Here is a 15,429-nt window from a genome sequence, read left to right on the forward strand (position 1 = left end):
CTATCAGGATGTTATGGAGTTTTAGGAGTTTGTTTTCTCCTGTGTGGTTCAGCATGCCTCTGCATGCCCCGTTATGAACTGGGCCATGGGTGACCGCTACGCCTACACAAGGAATTATATTACAACATCTGGGTATATCTAGTTTAATGAAAAGAAGGACTAGGGGAGAAATGATAGCAATGTTCCAATATCTCAGGGGTTGCGACAAAGAAGAGGGAATCAAACTATTCTCCAAAGCACCTGAGGGTAGGACAAGAAGCAATGGGTGGAAACTAATCAAGGAGAGAAGCAACTTAGAACTAAGGAGAAATTCCCTGACAATTAGAACAATTAATCAGTGGAACAAGTTGCCTCCAGAGGTTGTCAGTGCTTCAACACTGGAAGTTTTTAAGAAGAGATTGGACAACCATTTGTCTGAAATGGTATAGGGTTTCCTGCCTAGGCAGGGGGTTGGACTAGAAGACCTCCAAGGTGCCTTCTGTTATTTATTCTATTCTAGTCATGACTCTACCCCGTAACGGATTATGGGGTTGATAAATGAATGAAGATGAATTTTAGTTTGCTCCTTTTTATACCTTTATGCATTGCTAGTTACTTGGTATCAACACCTTTATAAATAATAACCCATGCCAATCACATTTCCTTAGTTAGAAAATGAGACATCATCAGTGGCTTTTCCATATCTTGTAATGGAAAGGAAGGCATGTAGCAGTAAAATATGAGGAAAGAGTTGTTATTTACAACAGAGATTGATTGGCTGGAATATATGCTTGGATGAGAGCACCTTACCAATCAGTACTTGAAAACAATTTGGAAAACATTTAGGCTTAATTAAATTCTTCTTCTATTAGAACTCAAAATATTATAGGAAAATATACCAAAATGAATCAAATGTATGTAACGTAGTTATAAAGTAAGCAAAAGGGGGAACAATGTGCTTAGAAATTATTGCAAGGGAAAATTGACATGAACACCTTAGACAGTCTTAGATTTTTTTTTTTTTAAAAAAAACCAGGTTGATTGTACTAATGAATATATTTTCTAACCCATGCAAATGTTCATGTTTTTCAGAAAAGATAGGAAAATGATGAAGTAAAAAAGAAAATTCAGTCATTAATTTTATAAGATTTTTAAAATAATCTGTCCTCATTATGTTAAATAGCAGCTTTATCAAAGAATGAAATTTCAATTGAGAATGCAGTAGAACTACCAACTTCAATAATTTCCATTACATGTTGGAAATTAATTTGCAAGGACATTTTAGTGGCATGTGCTGTAATATGCCAGAATTTTTACCCTGTGATTAATAGTTTATTTCTGATTATTGTGAATGTTATTTTTTAAATGGTTATGCTGAATTTAAGAATTCCATTAATCAAAATAATTCATAATGAATAATTGGCAGACTAATTTGTCTCTTTTAGAGCTGTGAATATTGTAATACAAATAATGAAGAAACAGGTAGGCAGAGGAATGCTGTGTTTCTGTCCTTTAGCTTACTTTTTAGCTCAATGTACACATGCATCCATTCATCTCCATCATTATCATGATTTTTATTTTTAAAATGACACATTTGTTCCTAATACAGACACCACACTACAGTAATATCTTCTGAGATCACTTGAAGGGAGAGAGAAGACCGTTGAACACTCAAGGCTGATTCCTATACTAGAGACATTTCATGATTTTTTTTTCAAATTCTTCATTGCACAAAGGAAATTGAAATAAGCAACAAGAGTGTAGCTCCAACATATTTTCTTTAGCACAAAAAATATAGTTGATCGGAGGAAAAAGGATTATGATACCAACATGATATCTGGTTTCCCCTTGTCATTTTATTAAATTCTTTTACCACATCCAAATGTACCTGAACTGTTCATGCTTCAGATTAGAATATAGAATATTATTTATTATTGGCCAAGAGTAATTGGGCATGCAAGGAATTTGTCTCTGGTGCATAAGCTCTCAGTATACATACAAGCAACAAAGTGATAAATCATAAGTTACAACCATAAATCACAAGATACAATCAACAAAGTGATACTCATAAGATAGTAGTAGATAATTGGAAAGATGAGAATAGGAGTAGGTAATAGGAAAGATGAGAATAGGAGTAGGTAATAGGAAAGATGAGGATAATAGTAATGCAGCCCTACTACATGGGTAAATATCCTTATACGTAAGACAGTGCTGTGGGAATTAGCTGTTCAGCAGAGTGAGGGCACAGGGGAAAAAACTGTCTAGTTGTTTTGACATGCAGTGCCCTATAGCGGCATCCTGAGGGGAGAAGTTGAAACAGTTTATGTCCAGGATGTGAGAGATCTGTAGATATTTCCTCAGCCCTCTTTCTGGCTCGTGCAGTATATAGGTCCTCAGTGGAAGGCAGATTGGTTGCAGTTGTTCTTTCTGCATCCCTAAGTATTCATTGAGGTCTATGCCTGTCCTGTTTAGTTTCTGTACCAAACCAGGCAGTAATAGAGGTACAAATGACAGACTCAATAATTCCTCTGTAGAACTGTATCAGCAGCTCCTCGGACAGCCTGAGTTTCTGCTCATGGCTTATGTTTTTCACCACAAAGACAGGTTGCCAAGCATGAATTAGGTTGTCTTGGTAGTGTTATCAACCATGTAGTTTGGGGAATCCAAGCGGAGTAGTCCTGAAATTCCGTTCCCACACAGTTCTTGAACTGGATAAGGCAATCCTTTGAAATGATATTAACGTGAATTAATTCTGCCGGTCACCATGTTTTTGCTTTATTTGGTTTTAGAAGATCACGAGGGATTCCGTAGCACTGTAATCTTTACTCAGGCTGACGCTTTCAGAACAATTCAATTATCTCCTGAATAGCTTTGTTGGTTAGAAAGAAACTGAAGACAGCTTTTCTAACTTTGTAGTTAGCTGAACTTTGAAGAGTTTCAAGTAACGTTAGTTGCTGTTCCTCTGCCCTTTGGGGAATATTCAGACATTTGATATAAAACTAGTGTTTGAAACTCTTTCCATCAAGTTTAAGAACATGTAATTCAATCACTGATTTGAAGGTGTTTAATTTCTACCCAGTTACAATGACTTCAGTTAACCGGCATCTTCATTATCAGTGAAACTTTACTATTTCCTTAGCTGCAACCTGTAATGGCTACAGTTCATCTCTTTTTCCATGTAACAGGGAAACCTTCCCTGAAATTTTTCTTTTTTAAAGCTTTCCACTCTCTGATTTCATTAGCATTTTCTTTATGATAATGGGAACCTCATACAAGATAATTGCATTTTCTAATTTAGCATTGGGAGCTCTGCTCCAACCACAGTAATACAAGTACATGAGAATAGAATCCGTGGCTTTTGGCTATGGCCACCTTTTACGGTGCGGCCCCCACAGGGAGTTCTTCTCCTTTGCTTGGGCTTAGAGAAGAGTTCTCATTTCCTCCCATTTACTATCACAGCCTCTGGCCTTATCTTTCAGATGTTGTGGGACAGTGATAACTTCTTTCATGTTTTGGCTGCTTCTATGTGAGCCTCCTCTGGGAGTGAATTACAGCTGGAACTGTGATGTGCTTCTTCCTTGGAAATATCTGATTAGGAAGGCTGTTCCCCATAAATACTTTAATTACAACCTCAAGCCAAGGTTGTTGGGTTTTTTGTTTTTTTTTTGCTCCATTTCCATCTCTTTTCCGATTCTTCTTTTTTCCTATCATTCCTACCCAGGCAGACGGGAACATCCAGTTCTTTTTTTATTTTCTTCTCAACCACACAACATGGAATTGCATTCCCTGCTGTACCCGTAATCTGTCCTCTGTGTCTGTGTTTGTGTGTGTGATGTTTTAGTGGTGTGTTTTGAAGTGTGTGTGTGTTGTTTTAATTTAATGATTAACATCTCCTGAGGTAGCTATGAAAAAAATATAAAGCATTTCTCTTAGTTTATTGCATGAAATTCAGCATATTACTAAATAAATTTTATCACGTCTCTCACTCTCTTACCATTTCTGCACTTCAAATATATGGTAGTCCGCACAGATGCTTCCTCCCTCCCCTAGTCGCCCCCTTTAATTTTGTTGCAAATCTTCCTTTCTCACAGCAGACTTTGACTAGCAAATGTCATGAATCTTCGGCCAGCCTTAATTAGGATTTTTCTAAATCTATTAACAAAGGACAGATACTTAATACATTATGTCAAGCAACACTGGCTTTTCGTTAGCTTTTCCAGGAGTGCCATAGGCGCAGCTTGAAATTTACTGGGAATATTTTCACACGGTGGTTGGGTCCGATGTTGTGTTAATTTAAAATAGTCTTAATTCCCTTCACCAAGGTTTTGGTTTAAGGTTAATGCATAAGAGTAAGCTGTACCTTGCCATGCTGCTTCAGCCATTAGCACTGAAAGTCACATTGTCCAGATGCTCTCAGAATTCCATTGCCTTCAGCTGCAAACTCACGTTTATTCACAATTTTATGTTGAGAATCATTGGTTTTCATATAGCCTTTGGGGTTTGTTTGTGTGTTTTAACACATAGTTAATGTTCATTTGATAGACATTGGTAAAAAGCAGAGGGGGAGGTTATGCATTTATGGAAACATGGCTGTCAAACCCTGTTGAATTTTATTATCAGCGTGAATTAATTTTCTTTATTGCCCACCCCTATTACATTTAATAATATGATATAGTTGCACCATGCCAACTTGTATAGTTGCACCATGCTCTTGAAAAATAGACATCAGCATAGATGAGCAACTTTGTCCCCTTTATGATTTGTGGACTTCAACTCTTAGAATTCCTGAACCAGCCATGCTGGTTCAACAATTCTGGAAACAGAAGTCCATGGGCCATAAAGGGACCATAATTGCCCACCCCTGTTATAGATGATAATATGCCTTATTTAATAGAACAAAATCTTCTATTTAAAATGCCTCCCTTCAGTCTGTGGGTTGTTCACTCTAAGTTTGGGTTTAAAGGTAAAAGTATAAAGAAACTGGGACAGTCAGTGACTATATGTTTACATTTATACAGATCTGTGTTCTCTTTTCCCTTCTTTTTGGGAGTGACAGCTAGTTTTTCACAATATTGAAGAAGATATCACGCTTCAGTTGTGTTCAGTTTAAAAACATTGTTAGTTAGCAATAGGTGGTATTTTAGTACATCTTTGTTTTGTGATTATTTTCTCACTTATGTTAGACAACAAACTACATTTTTAAAAATTATAATTGAGCTAATCTTTGAACAATTTGGGATGTATATAAGGCCACTACAAGGAGCTAAATCATTGCTTATGCTGCAAGGAGAAGGACATTTAGAAATCTTTGCCATCAGCAGATGGATAAACATGTTTGAAAAAAGTGTGTATGGGGGTGTTGGTCCATACAAAATTCCTACAAAATGCAATTATGCTTTTATGTTAGCTAAGATACAGTTATGCTGAGCAGGTTGAATTTTCTTTGAAGAGTTTGAAGTTAAATTATTGGGAATCAGGTGAAAAAGCTGGTTAATTATTGGCATGTTGCCTGAAGCAAGATGGCCAGTAGAATATAATTTCTGATGTAGTAATAGAAGATAGTCAGAGAGTTAAGATCTCTGAATCCATGAAGAATTATAAAACGAAGATGCAAAGTTCCACTTGTAAATCTGCCAGAAGTGGGACAAAAATGTTCCCCATTTGTTTGTTTCTTTGTTTTAGTTTGGGGAATAAGGTTAAGGGACAATTAGTACCTTTGTCTAAGGAAGGCTTAAGGTACCCATTGCAATGTTAACCACGCCCTTGGCCAGGCTTCTTGGCTTGGGTCTATGACAACTGACCACAGCCAACTGGCTGCAGCCAATTCACCACCGCCAACTTGCTGCACAACAAGAGTTACACTAATATTGAAGAAATAGTAGAATAGAGTCATTAACGAAAGGATGCCAAAGGAGAGACAAAATGAAATGTGAAGGACAAATATTAAAATATTTTTAAAATTATTTTAAATAATTAAATTGAATTGTTGAGTTGTCCTCCAGAGAGTTGTCCCATGGCAAGTTGGCCATGGCAAGGTGTCCCTTGGCAAGTTGGCTAAGGTAAGTTGGCTGAGGCGAGTTGACTGCGGGGAGTTGTCCCATTCTGTCTTGGCTTACAGCAACTGTCAGCGCTAGTGAGATTTAAGGGAATGGGGCAGAGAACAGCATCTCTGTTGAAAATATACTTTTTTTATTTTCCATTTTCATAACATATAATCATCACATGTATACTATTACATAGCCAATATCATATTGTATTAAGTAGTAATTACATCAGTTCCTCTTGCCATCAACGCCCAGAAAGATAAAACCCCATTATTAGCTCTTCTGCTCTCCATACACCTCTTTCTTCTGCCTCTCTCCTACCTCCTTTCTTCCCTCCATCATCCTTTCCTACTCTACTTCCCCTTCCTTTCTCCTTCTCCTCTCTCTACATTCCACTCCTCCTTATTCTCCTCATCTTTCCCTCTTAGCATCTCTCCTATCCCTCTCTTCCTAGATAGAAAGAAAGAGAACAGCATCTCTGAAATGTATTTCAATAATCACAGAACTTTTTTTACTCATAAAGAGGCATACTTCGTTCATAAATTAAAGACAACATGCCGTTAAATTGACTGCTTTCATTTCAGGTTATTAAAAACTACTGACATATTTCTCTTTAGTGATAGTATTTATGTAAGCCAAAGACATGATGGGGTGGTCCAGTTGTATCCCAGTACAAAAAAAGTAACTTTACTCCAGACTTATCCTATTTGATGCCCCCTCCCTAGAGTCACAATTAGTTGTACACAGCTAGTCCTCAACTTAAAACAGTTCATTAGGTGATTAATCGAAGTTACAGCAGCACTGAAAAAAGTTGCATGACCATTTTTCACTCTTACGACCATTGCAGCATCCCCATGGTCATGGGATCAAAATTCAGACACTTGGCCATTGACTCATATTTATGACCGTTGCTGTGTCCTGGGATCATAGGATCATCTTTTGTGACCTTCTGACAAGTAGGTCAGGGAAAGCCAGGTTCACTTAACAACCGTGTTGCTAATTTAATAATTGCAATGATTCACTTAACAACTGAGGCAGGAAAGATGGGACAAAACTCACTTAACATCTCTCTCTTCACAACAGAAATTTTGAGCTCAGTTGTGGTAATAATTCAAGGGCTAGTTGTATTATGACGGCTCTAATTTACCTGGAATTTGCCACTTGGGGAAGCCAGTGTGGTGATTTAATGAAAACAGAAGTTTGTTCACTTTTAGTCTCTGTGTCTGTTTCTTTCTATCCTTGTGATTATGGGCAATGAAACCAGCAGGTTGCTTCACTTCAGTATGAGTCACCATGGAGCATCCATGAGCTTTAATCCATACTTGTTACCCAAATTAATTTCGGAAACATCATATCATTCAATCACAAATCCCCTCAGATACTATAACATTTGGCTCTCTGCTTTTCTTGCTAGCCTTTTATCCTTCTTCTGGCCATTGTTAACCTTTCCTCAAGTACTCCTTCAGTCTCTTATTATTTGCTTATTCTAACGTAGCCTGGCGTTTATAGGAGCTTGATGGGGGTATTGCTTTCATCAGAGGTGATTAAAAATAATTCATTTTAATGGATTAGGTCACAGTAATATTTGTAATGCTCATAAAAAAAGGTAGCTAGGGCTATTATAAATTATTAAATTGCTCAACTGCTTTAGTGCGCAGAGCAGGGGAAGCAGCTGCTATTATGGAAAATAAGAATAACAATGTGTTTTGCTTTTTCTTCTTCTTGTCCCTCCCCCCCTCCCCTATTTAGGTGAGAGACCATTCCAATGCAGATATTGTCCGTACAGTGCCTCTCAGAAAGGGAACCTAAAAACGCATGTCCAGTGTGTACATCGGGTCCCCTTTGACAACAGCCAGTACCCTGACCTACGGTTCCCATCACCTCCAAATAATTACTCCATCAACCCTTTAGAAGGCCAGCTGGAAAACATCTTTACAATCTCTCCAGTCCCTGGAGCAACTGTGTTATAGCGAAGACTCCGGCTCCGTGCTTTGCTAGAAGAGTGATGTCTCTGAACTGTTAATCATTTTAAAATAAATGAAGACCCTACTCAAGATATATACAAATTGACATAGTAATCAGTCCCCACAGTTCCTTATTTCCTTTGTAATAAACAGAAGAGCTGGCAAGCTTTGGGGTAGTGCAAAGCATATATATTAATCAAGATAACATTTTTTTTTAGACACTGGAAAAAATTAAACGTCATATATTTGGAGGATGGCACTGCAACCGAATCTTCCCTCGTGGTGGGTTTGAAGTTTTATTTTTTATTTAAAAGGAAACACACACCCAGGGTGGATTTGGGAAATGCGGGAAGGAGTGATTAAGCAACTGTCACGCAACTTTGAAAACAAAAAACAAAAAGGAGGAAGGAAGGAAGGAGTCGTTCAGTGCTGTATAAGCCAAACTTGATGAAGGACAGAAGGGACAAAAGGGAGAGACCATCATTCTGCAGTGAGGTTGTTTCATGATAGTTTGGGGACCACTTCCATTTCCAGTGGGCTGATCCTTGACTGCACACCATTAATAGTACGTGAATATGGAAATTGAAAACACTTCTTAAGAAATGCTTCTCTTCTCACTTTGGCAAGAAGAAGAAAAAAAACAGCTGGTCAAACACTAAGAAGAAAAAGAAAAAAAAGGCTTCTGTGTGTGTGGTTTTTCTTTTGCTCCCCCTCTCAGGGCCTTCCTGTTTGTTTAATCTGCTTTTTCTTTCTTTTAAAATGCAGTTTTCCATGATCTATCACAAAGGAAGTATGCATGCTTTTAAAAATTAGATTAAAAAGGGGGGGACCCCTCCTAGCTTTTTAAAGCTGCTGATTGATACACTTATAATACATTTTAAAAACAGATGTTTAGGCATACTTCTGGTTTTACGATACTGGAGATGACTGCATTTCTGTGCAGCAAGACCAAGTACCTTTCATGGACCCTTCTAACCTTTTTTTTGCCCGGGGGGGGGGGGTTCTCTTCTTTGTGATGGCAAGCTTCCCTAATCTAGTGTTTTCTAGATGAGCTGGAATTTCCCAGAAGATTCTAGAAAGCCTGGCTGTTGGCCATGGGTGGCTTGGACTTCTGGGAAGTGCAAACTCAGCAAGTTTGATGGCACAGGGTGATTCGGCATGGTAGTCACTGGAGTAGCTGGGGGAGAAAAGGCGCTTTATATACCTCTTCTACAGTAACTTTTTAAAATGCAAGTTTTTAAAGGTAAGAGGGAAGAAGCAGCAGGTTGTTCACACAGGGTCTTGTTCAAAAGTATATCCCACGTGTACTTTTTCCTTCTCTTGCTATGACACTGTGTGACGGTAATAATTCAGAATTTCAGATTTTGCACATAAACAATTTTATGCATCATCATCGTCATCATCAAGAAAAAAAAATGCTGCCTTGAACATATTTGTGAATGTTTTTCTTTTGCAAAAAAAAAAAAGCTTTACTAGTTTTTTTTTAATTGTAACATTTTTGTAAAGGCAGGAAATGGATTTTTAAAGAAAACTAGCATGCTAATTATATTTTTCAAAAAAGCAATAATTTTACATGTACAGAAATAGCACTAATCTTTTAATACTGATGGAGAGCAACCATTTACTTCTACAATAATGGGATAGTGCTTTTTTCTCTCTAGAAGACGGGGTTACTCAAAAGATTTTTTTAATATGTATTTTTTTTTCCTATTCTGATTTTGTGTTGTCTATATTTGAATTGGGATTCTACTTGTTGCAAGTTACTTGACTGTTCTTGCTTTGCTGTTAACTATAATGCAGTTGTAATATTCGTATATAATTTGCCAGTTTGGAATTTTTATTTTATTTTATTCCTCATACTTCTGCACCAGCTGTAAGCCAAGCCAGCTGTAACTCTGGATTAGTATAAAATGTCTGTGCAGATGTTGTGTAACTGATTAATCTGTTTTGAAGTTACCTTGCAGAAATTCACACAGACATTCCAGACCTCCCTTTTTCTGTCTCCTGCATCACACTTCATCCTCATTTCCTTCATATCATCTATTTTTATGAATCAGATGGCACCAAAATATCCCTAACTGGTCAATTAGGGATCCATAATCAAGTGCTACATTTTCCTCCTTCAATCACTTATTTTTCCTTATTTTAAGTAAACAAGTGAGGATTCAGGAATGCCTGCAGGTAATTTCTTTGTCCAAAATTCTGTGTATCCGCCCCCCCCCCTATTATTTGAGTGTCCCATACAACTATCACAATCTTCGTTGCTTGATTTATGTGTGTATTTTATTTTTGAATCATGCTTGGTGAGTGGTGTCTTTGATTTCATTAATTCTTTATTTTTAATAATATTTTTTGTCTTTGCGAACTGATCTAGAAGGATCTTAGTTATTATTTAGAGTTTCAGAGCTTTTCCTGAAGATTGTCTGACACACAAAGAGGAAAGGACTGTCATTGCCATTACTAGGGTACTAATCAGCAAAGTTTACAATCATCATTTAGCTTCACGAAGAACAACAGCAGGGGAAATCAGTTTAAATAATTATATGCTGTGTATAGCACAGAAATGAGATTTTCACTTAATTAAACAAGAAATGGGGAGGGAGAAGGGGAGCTGTCATTAAAGACCACCATATTACGTGTGAATTCCAAGCTTTGTAATTTTTCCCGTTTCTCATCCATATTGTATCAATTTGTTAATTCAGTTAGATCCTAGTGTTTAGTATGATTTGTGCTCCTTATTTATTTAGCTATTTGGGTTTAAAGTAGCTTTTTTTTTTTGAAAAAAAAAAGAGGAAACATGATAATTTTGTAGCATGACACATTTTTGTAAGCCATCTTCTGACTGTTACAGCGACTCTGCTACCTCTGTCAATCTGTTTCTTTTCCTTAACAGGTTTTCTACAGTGTTTCAGTCTAATGTACCTTAGACAATAAAGGTTCCATAATGAGCAGTGCAGATGGTGTCTGAGACATTGCTCTCCGTTTCTCCTTTCATTTCGCTTTTCCAATAGAGAAACAGGCGTTTCAGCCATATGAATCTTCCTCCTCTCTTGTCCCTATGTGAAATGGAATAATGTCATCTTTCAAAACTGCTACATTTGTTCTCATTTCTATATCCCTGAGAATGTTTCTATCACAATTGTATTACCGGGAAGGGGGGGGGGGTATAGCTTTGCAGATTTCGATTTTAGTTTTGTAACCACCCCAAGAGCGTATTTCCATTGTTTTTTTTTTAAGTTAGGGATAAAATATGTACATTATTATAATTTCAGCAAGATGCCATTTTAATAGGCAGAACATCAAAGTTTTATGAACAGGTTGCCACAAATCTTAGATAACAGTTTTTTTTTCTTTTTTTGCGTGTCCAGAGCCCTCAGTTCATGGTGACATGAGTTTACCATACGTGAAAAGGAAGATGGATCAGTTTCCCAGAGGAAATATAACTGTAAACATGATTTAGGAAAGGAAATGAGAAAGCTGAACCAAGCCTTTAAACCGTTATGTAACTGAACTACAGTATTTTTCGTATTCTAATAAAAATAGTAAATATTAACATTTTGTTGAATCTAGAAAGGATATGGAGAAATATTTATGCAGCAGAACTGCAGGCAGATATTACTCCAATTTGGGGAGAGGGGCATTTTGAACAATGTGTAAGATTCAACCCTCAGAGAACCTCCTTAAATATATTTTTTCAAATAGCACAGATTCAAAAAATAATAATTTGTCAATATACATTTTTTATTATAAAATAAAATCTTGTTTCCCCCCCAAGCAGCATTCTACCATAGAAAAAGACTGGTTTTTGTGATGTAATTCAGTTTTTATTAAATTAATCCCAATCCAAAACACAAATGTATTGCTCAAAGTAAAATATACTTCCTATTTCAAAAGCCAGATTAAATTCTATAAATTATATTCCCTAAATGCATGAAGGGATAACCTAAACTAATGCACTAAATTCACTTTCATACAAAGTTTTTTTTAATCAATGAATATAGATCATACATTTTCTACTAAATCACTCCAGTTCATTTTCTGTTCTTAAGTCTTGCTGCCGCTCGTAGTGTATTTTTGTCATGACAACTTCTTGCCCAATTTCAGTGGTAGGTATTTATTTACTACCTCTGGATAAATTTCAGAACAGAAGGACATAAACCTAGCATGAAAAATCAGGGAAACTAAAAATTTAAGTCTACTATCCTTTTTTTTTTTAGGAAAGGAAAAGACATTCAGTAAAATGGGTTCTAACACTGGGTTGTGACCCTCATAAGATTGTGAATAAAACTTGCTCCATTCAGAGCTGGATTTGGCAAATATTTACCGGGAGCTGGACCAGGCTGCCCACAGAATCCAAATGCCCAAATTCTCAGGAGCTCTTGCAATGCCCCCAATTCTGAATGCTGTGCAATGGGACTTGGCCAGGATCAAGACATCCCTGCCTAGTCTTAACCTGAGTAGCTTTTCCTGATGGTTCTATGCTGAATCCTGATACCTCCCATCCATAAGGCCTACTGGTTAAGCTGCCTGGAACAGCCACTAAAACAGCATGATGCCTCAGGCGAAGAACCACTTTGGAAGAAGATAAACTGAGGCGAGGCAAGAAAAAATGTTCCAGTTCTGCCTGGATCAACTTGGGCAGCATTTTGAAGTAAATTGGGGTGATTTCAGGAACTGGTGAGTGCAGAAGTTATTGAAATAAAGCTCAAACCTAGAGTTCTGACAATGATCCAGCTTTAGGTATGCAAGCCTGTTTGAAGTAAATCGAGGGATTTCAGAAGCTATGGTGAGTGGCTGGATCAGTGGATCAGAAGTCCTGTTATTATTCCTTCTGATGTTTATTCTTGGGGGGCGGGGGGGTTCACAGGGAATTTCATGAGGCATTAAAATGACAAAGTGGGAATCCCTGCAGTAAAACACTACTAAATTGTGGATTGATTACACCAGCTGCATGCCATCTCAGCCAGCGTGAGCAAAGGAATTTCACTAAGATGGCTCTTCATGAGAGATATTCAGTATTTTTATGTTACAATAGGTTCACTGACAAAAGGGCGAACGACAAAAGTGTGCCCGACTAAACCGCGGTGAATGAGCGCTGAAGCGTGCTGTAAACCTAATCCTAACCCTTAAATCGCGCTTCTGTCTCCGCGTTGATGACGTTGCATTGATGACATTGCAGTTTTAGCGCCACGGTTTTGTCGGCGCGCTTTTGTCATACGCGCATTTGTCGGGTCACGGTTACAATAGATAGGCTGTTAAAAAATAATTAAATATGAGCCCATTATGCTAAAATATCTATCAATTATCTACTATATACTAGTTATCTAGTAAGAAGCCGTGGTGGCACAGTGATTAGAATGCAGTATTATTGCAGGCTAATTCTGCTGACTGCCAGCAGTTTGATTCTCACTGGCTCAAGGTTGACTCATCCTTCATCCTTCCAAGGTTGGTAAAATGAGGACCCAGATTGTTAGAGGAAATATGCTGACTAGAACCCCTTACGGAGGGCTGTATAGTATTGTGAAGCAGTATATAAGTCTAAGTGCTATTGCTATCTTCTAGAAATAAGTTTGGTAAGATTAGATAGGAGATCCGGTACACTTATTCAGAAATATTCTTAGATCCAAGCCTACTGTACCTCCCATGTACTCAGCCATTCACTAATATAATTATGAAAAATGGGGAAATTAAAAGGTGGTCAATGTAAAGGGGGGAGGGGGAAACCCTGTAAGATGCCAACTTACTGAAAGTCATTGATCAAGTCTGCAGTAATAGATTAGAGTGTATTCCTAGTAAGGAATATTTACAAGTCGGTCCAAATGCTACTATAGATGAGAAGCCATAGCAAAGGAACAGTTGAGCCTTCTAACCAAGTTTCAAATCCATTGCTAGATGCAATTCCACATCAAACAGGAACTATGCAAACTTAGTACATCCTTTCTCAACCTAATGCTTTCTGTTCCCCAAAATGTTCATCTGTGTGACTGAAAAACACATGCTGTTGGGAATGCAGAAGGCAGAAATTTAACACATGTAGATGGCATCAGATTGGGCCAGATGATTTGCTGAGAGAATTCATTTACTAAGTATAAATGGGAATTAGAGAAATTAATTGATTTCAGTTTTGAAGAGATGAACAAACACTGGATTGAGAACACAGCTACACAAAGCCTTTCACTGAAGGATTCCCCCCCCCCCCAAGACTACACACACCATTAAAACACTTGCTCCTTACCAAAGGTTTGACGTAGATGAGCCATGTCAAAGCAATTACTTCAATTGACAGCTCCAAAGTTATATATCTTTAGGTGTAATTCTTTGCTCCTTTGAAGCAATTCTGCAAAGAGGCAGTGGCTTGTACAAACTTAAAGGGGAGTATATAGGAGGAAATGTAGTTTTAGAGTTTAGCCAGCTTATTGGCTGATCTCCAAAAAAGGCTTAAGCCAAATGAGATCTGATTCGTATACAGATATCTTGAAGAAATCCTGGTGTAGGTTAGACAAGGACGATTAAAAAATAAAATCTGAGAAAAGGCCATGCCAAATCACTTCTCTGTTGCCTGCAAATAAACTACATGGATATTTCTATGAAGTCACCAGGAGTGGAGCTTGACTCTAAACAGCCTTTTAACTGGTAGCTTTACTGGACACTGATTGGGAAAAAAAGTCTACAGAATTATACTTTCCTGTATATCATGAATAAGTATTGCAACAAATGTACAAAAAACATTCGTAATATTCCAAAAGCAAATATTTTCAACCATAAGGATGCTTCTAATGATGAAAAAGCACATCTCGCCTACAAGACTTGTACTAACCTTTGAACTGGATTTTTTCCCCCAGTTCCATATTCTTTTTCACAACAGGATCTTTTTGCTATCTCTAGAATAAAACTATTCCTTGCTCACATTCATTTTTAATCAAGATATAAATTGAATTTAAAATAATGAATGTGGATGTGTTAATGCCATGAATTGGGGCACTGTCCCCTTATTTCTATTGATCTTTCTTGTGCGTCTTAAATGAGAGACCCCATTCAGATTCTAGAATAGGTGGTCATTTTTTTTCCTATCAAAGGCTGCAGTCCTGCACAAACTATCTATTATTAATGGTAGATACGTAAGTGTGTGCATATTTTGAAAATTATGTAGAAATAGTACTTCACTCCTTGCACCAAGTGGCTTCGAGAAAATTGCCAAAATTGTTATTTTTTTTTCCTAGGCAGAATGGTCAAATCAGAAACAGTTCTGATTTTATTTATTTTTTTAAAATATGCACAGACCTCTAACAAATTATTGGAAACACAGTGAGGTCAAAAAGTAGGTGAGGGCAATACATTTTCTTTCTGAGATCCTCTTTTTTGATATCTTTTTTTCCCATTCAGCCTCATAAAATAGGATGCGAGGGAGGGACAAATAACTGTCCAAATTGCTGGATTAATTG

The 15,429-nt window shown here is 37.2% G+C and overlaps 1 protein-coding gene across 7 annotated transcripts in view; it reads left to right on the forward strand.

Annotated features, from left to right (window-relative positions):
• ZNF516 (zinc finger protein 516) overlaps positions 1–10,941 on the forward strand; it is a 132,544-nt gene extending 121,603 nt beyond the window's left edge. For 6 of the 7 annotated variants that reach the window (XM_032222589.1, XM_032222592.1, XM_032222590.1 and 3 more), the window contains one exon: positions 7,773–10,941. In XM_032222589.1, coding sequence (XP_032078480.1) covers positions 7,773–7,993 — 221 coding nt within the window. In that variant the 3' untranslated portion in view covers positions 7,994–10,941. The remainder of the gene's footprint in view (positions 1–7,772) is intronic. The other variant, XM_032222593.1, reaches the window with a different exon arrangement.
• The last annotated feature ends 4,488 nt before the right edge of the window (positions 10,942–15,429 follow it).

Source organism: Thamnophis elegans, chromosome 8 (genome assembly GCF_009769535.1).
Source record: "Thamnophis elegans isolate rThaEle1 chromosome 8, rThaEle1.pri, whole genome shotgun sequence".
NCBI classification, from domain to species: Eukaryota; Metazoa; Chordata; class Lepidosauria; order Squamata; family Colubridae; genus Thamnophis; species Thamnophis elegans.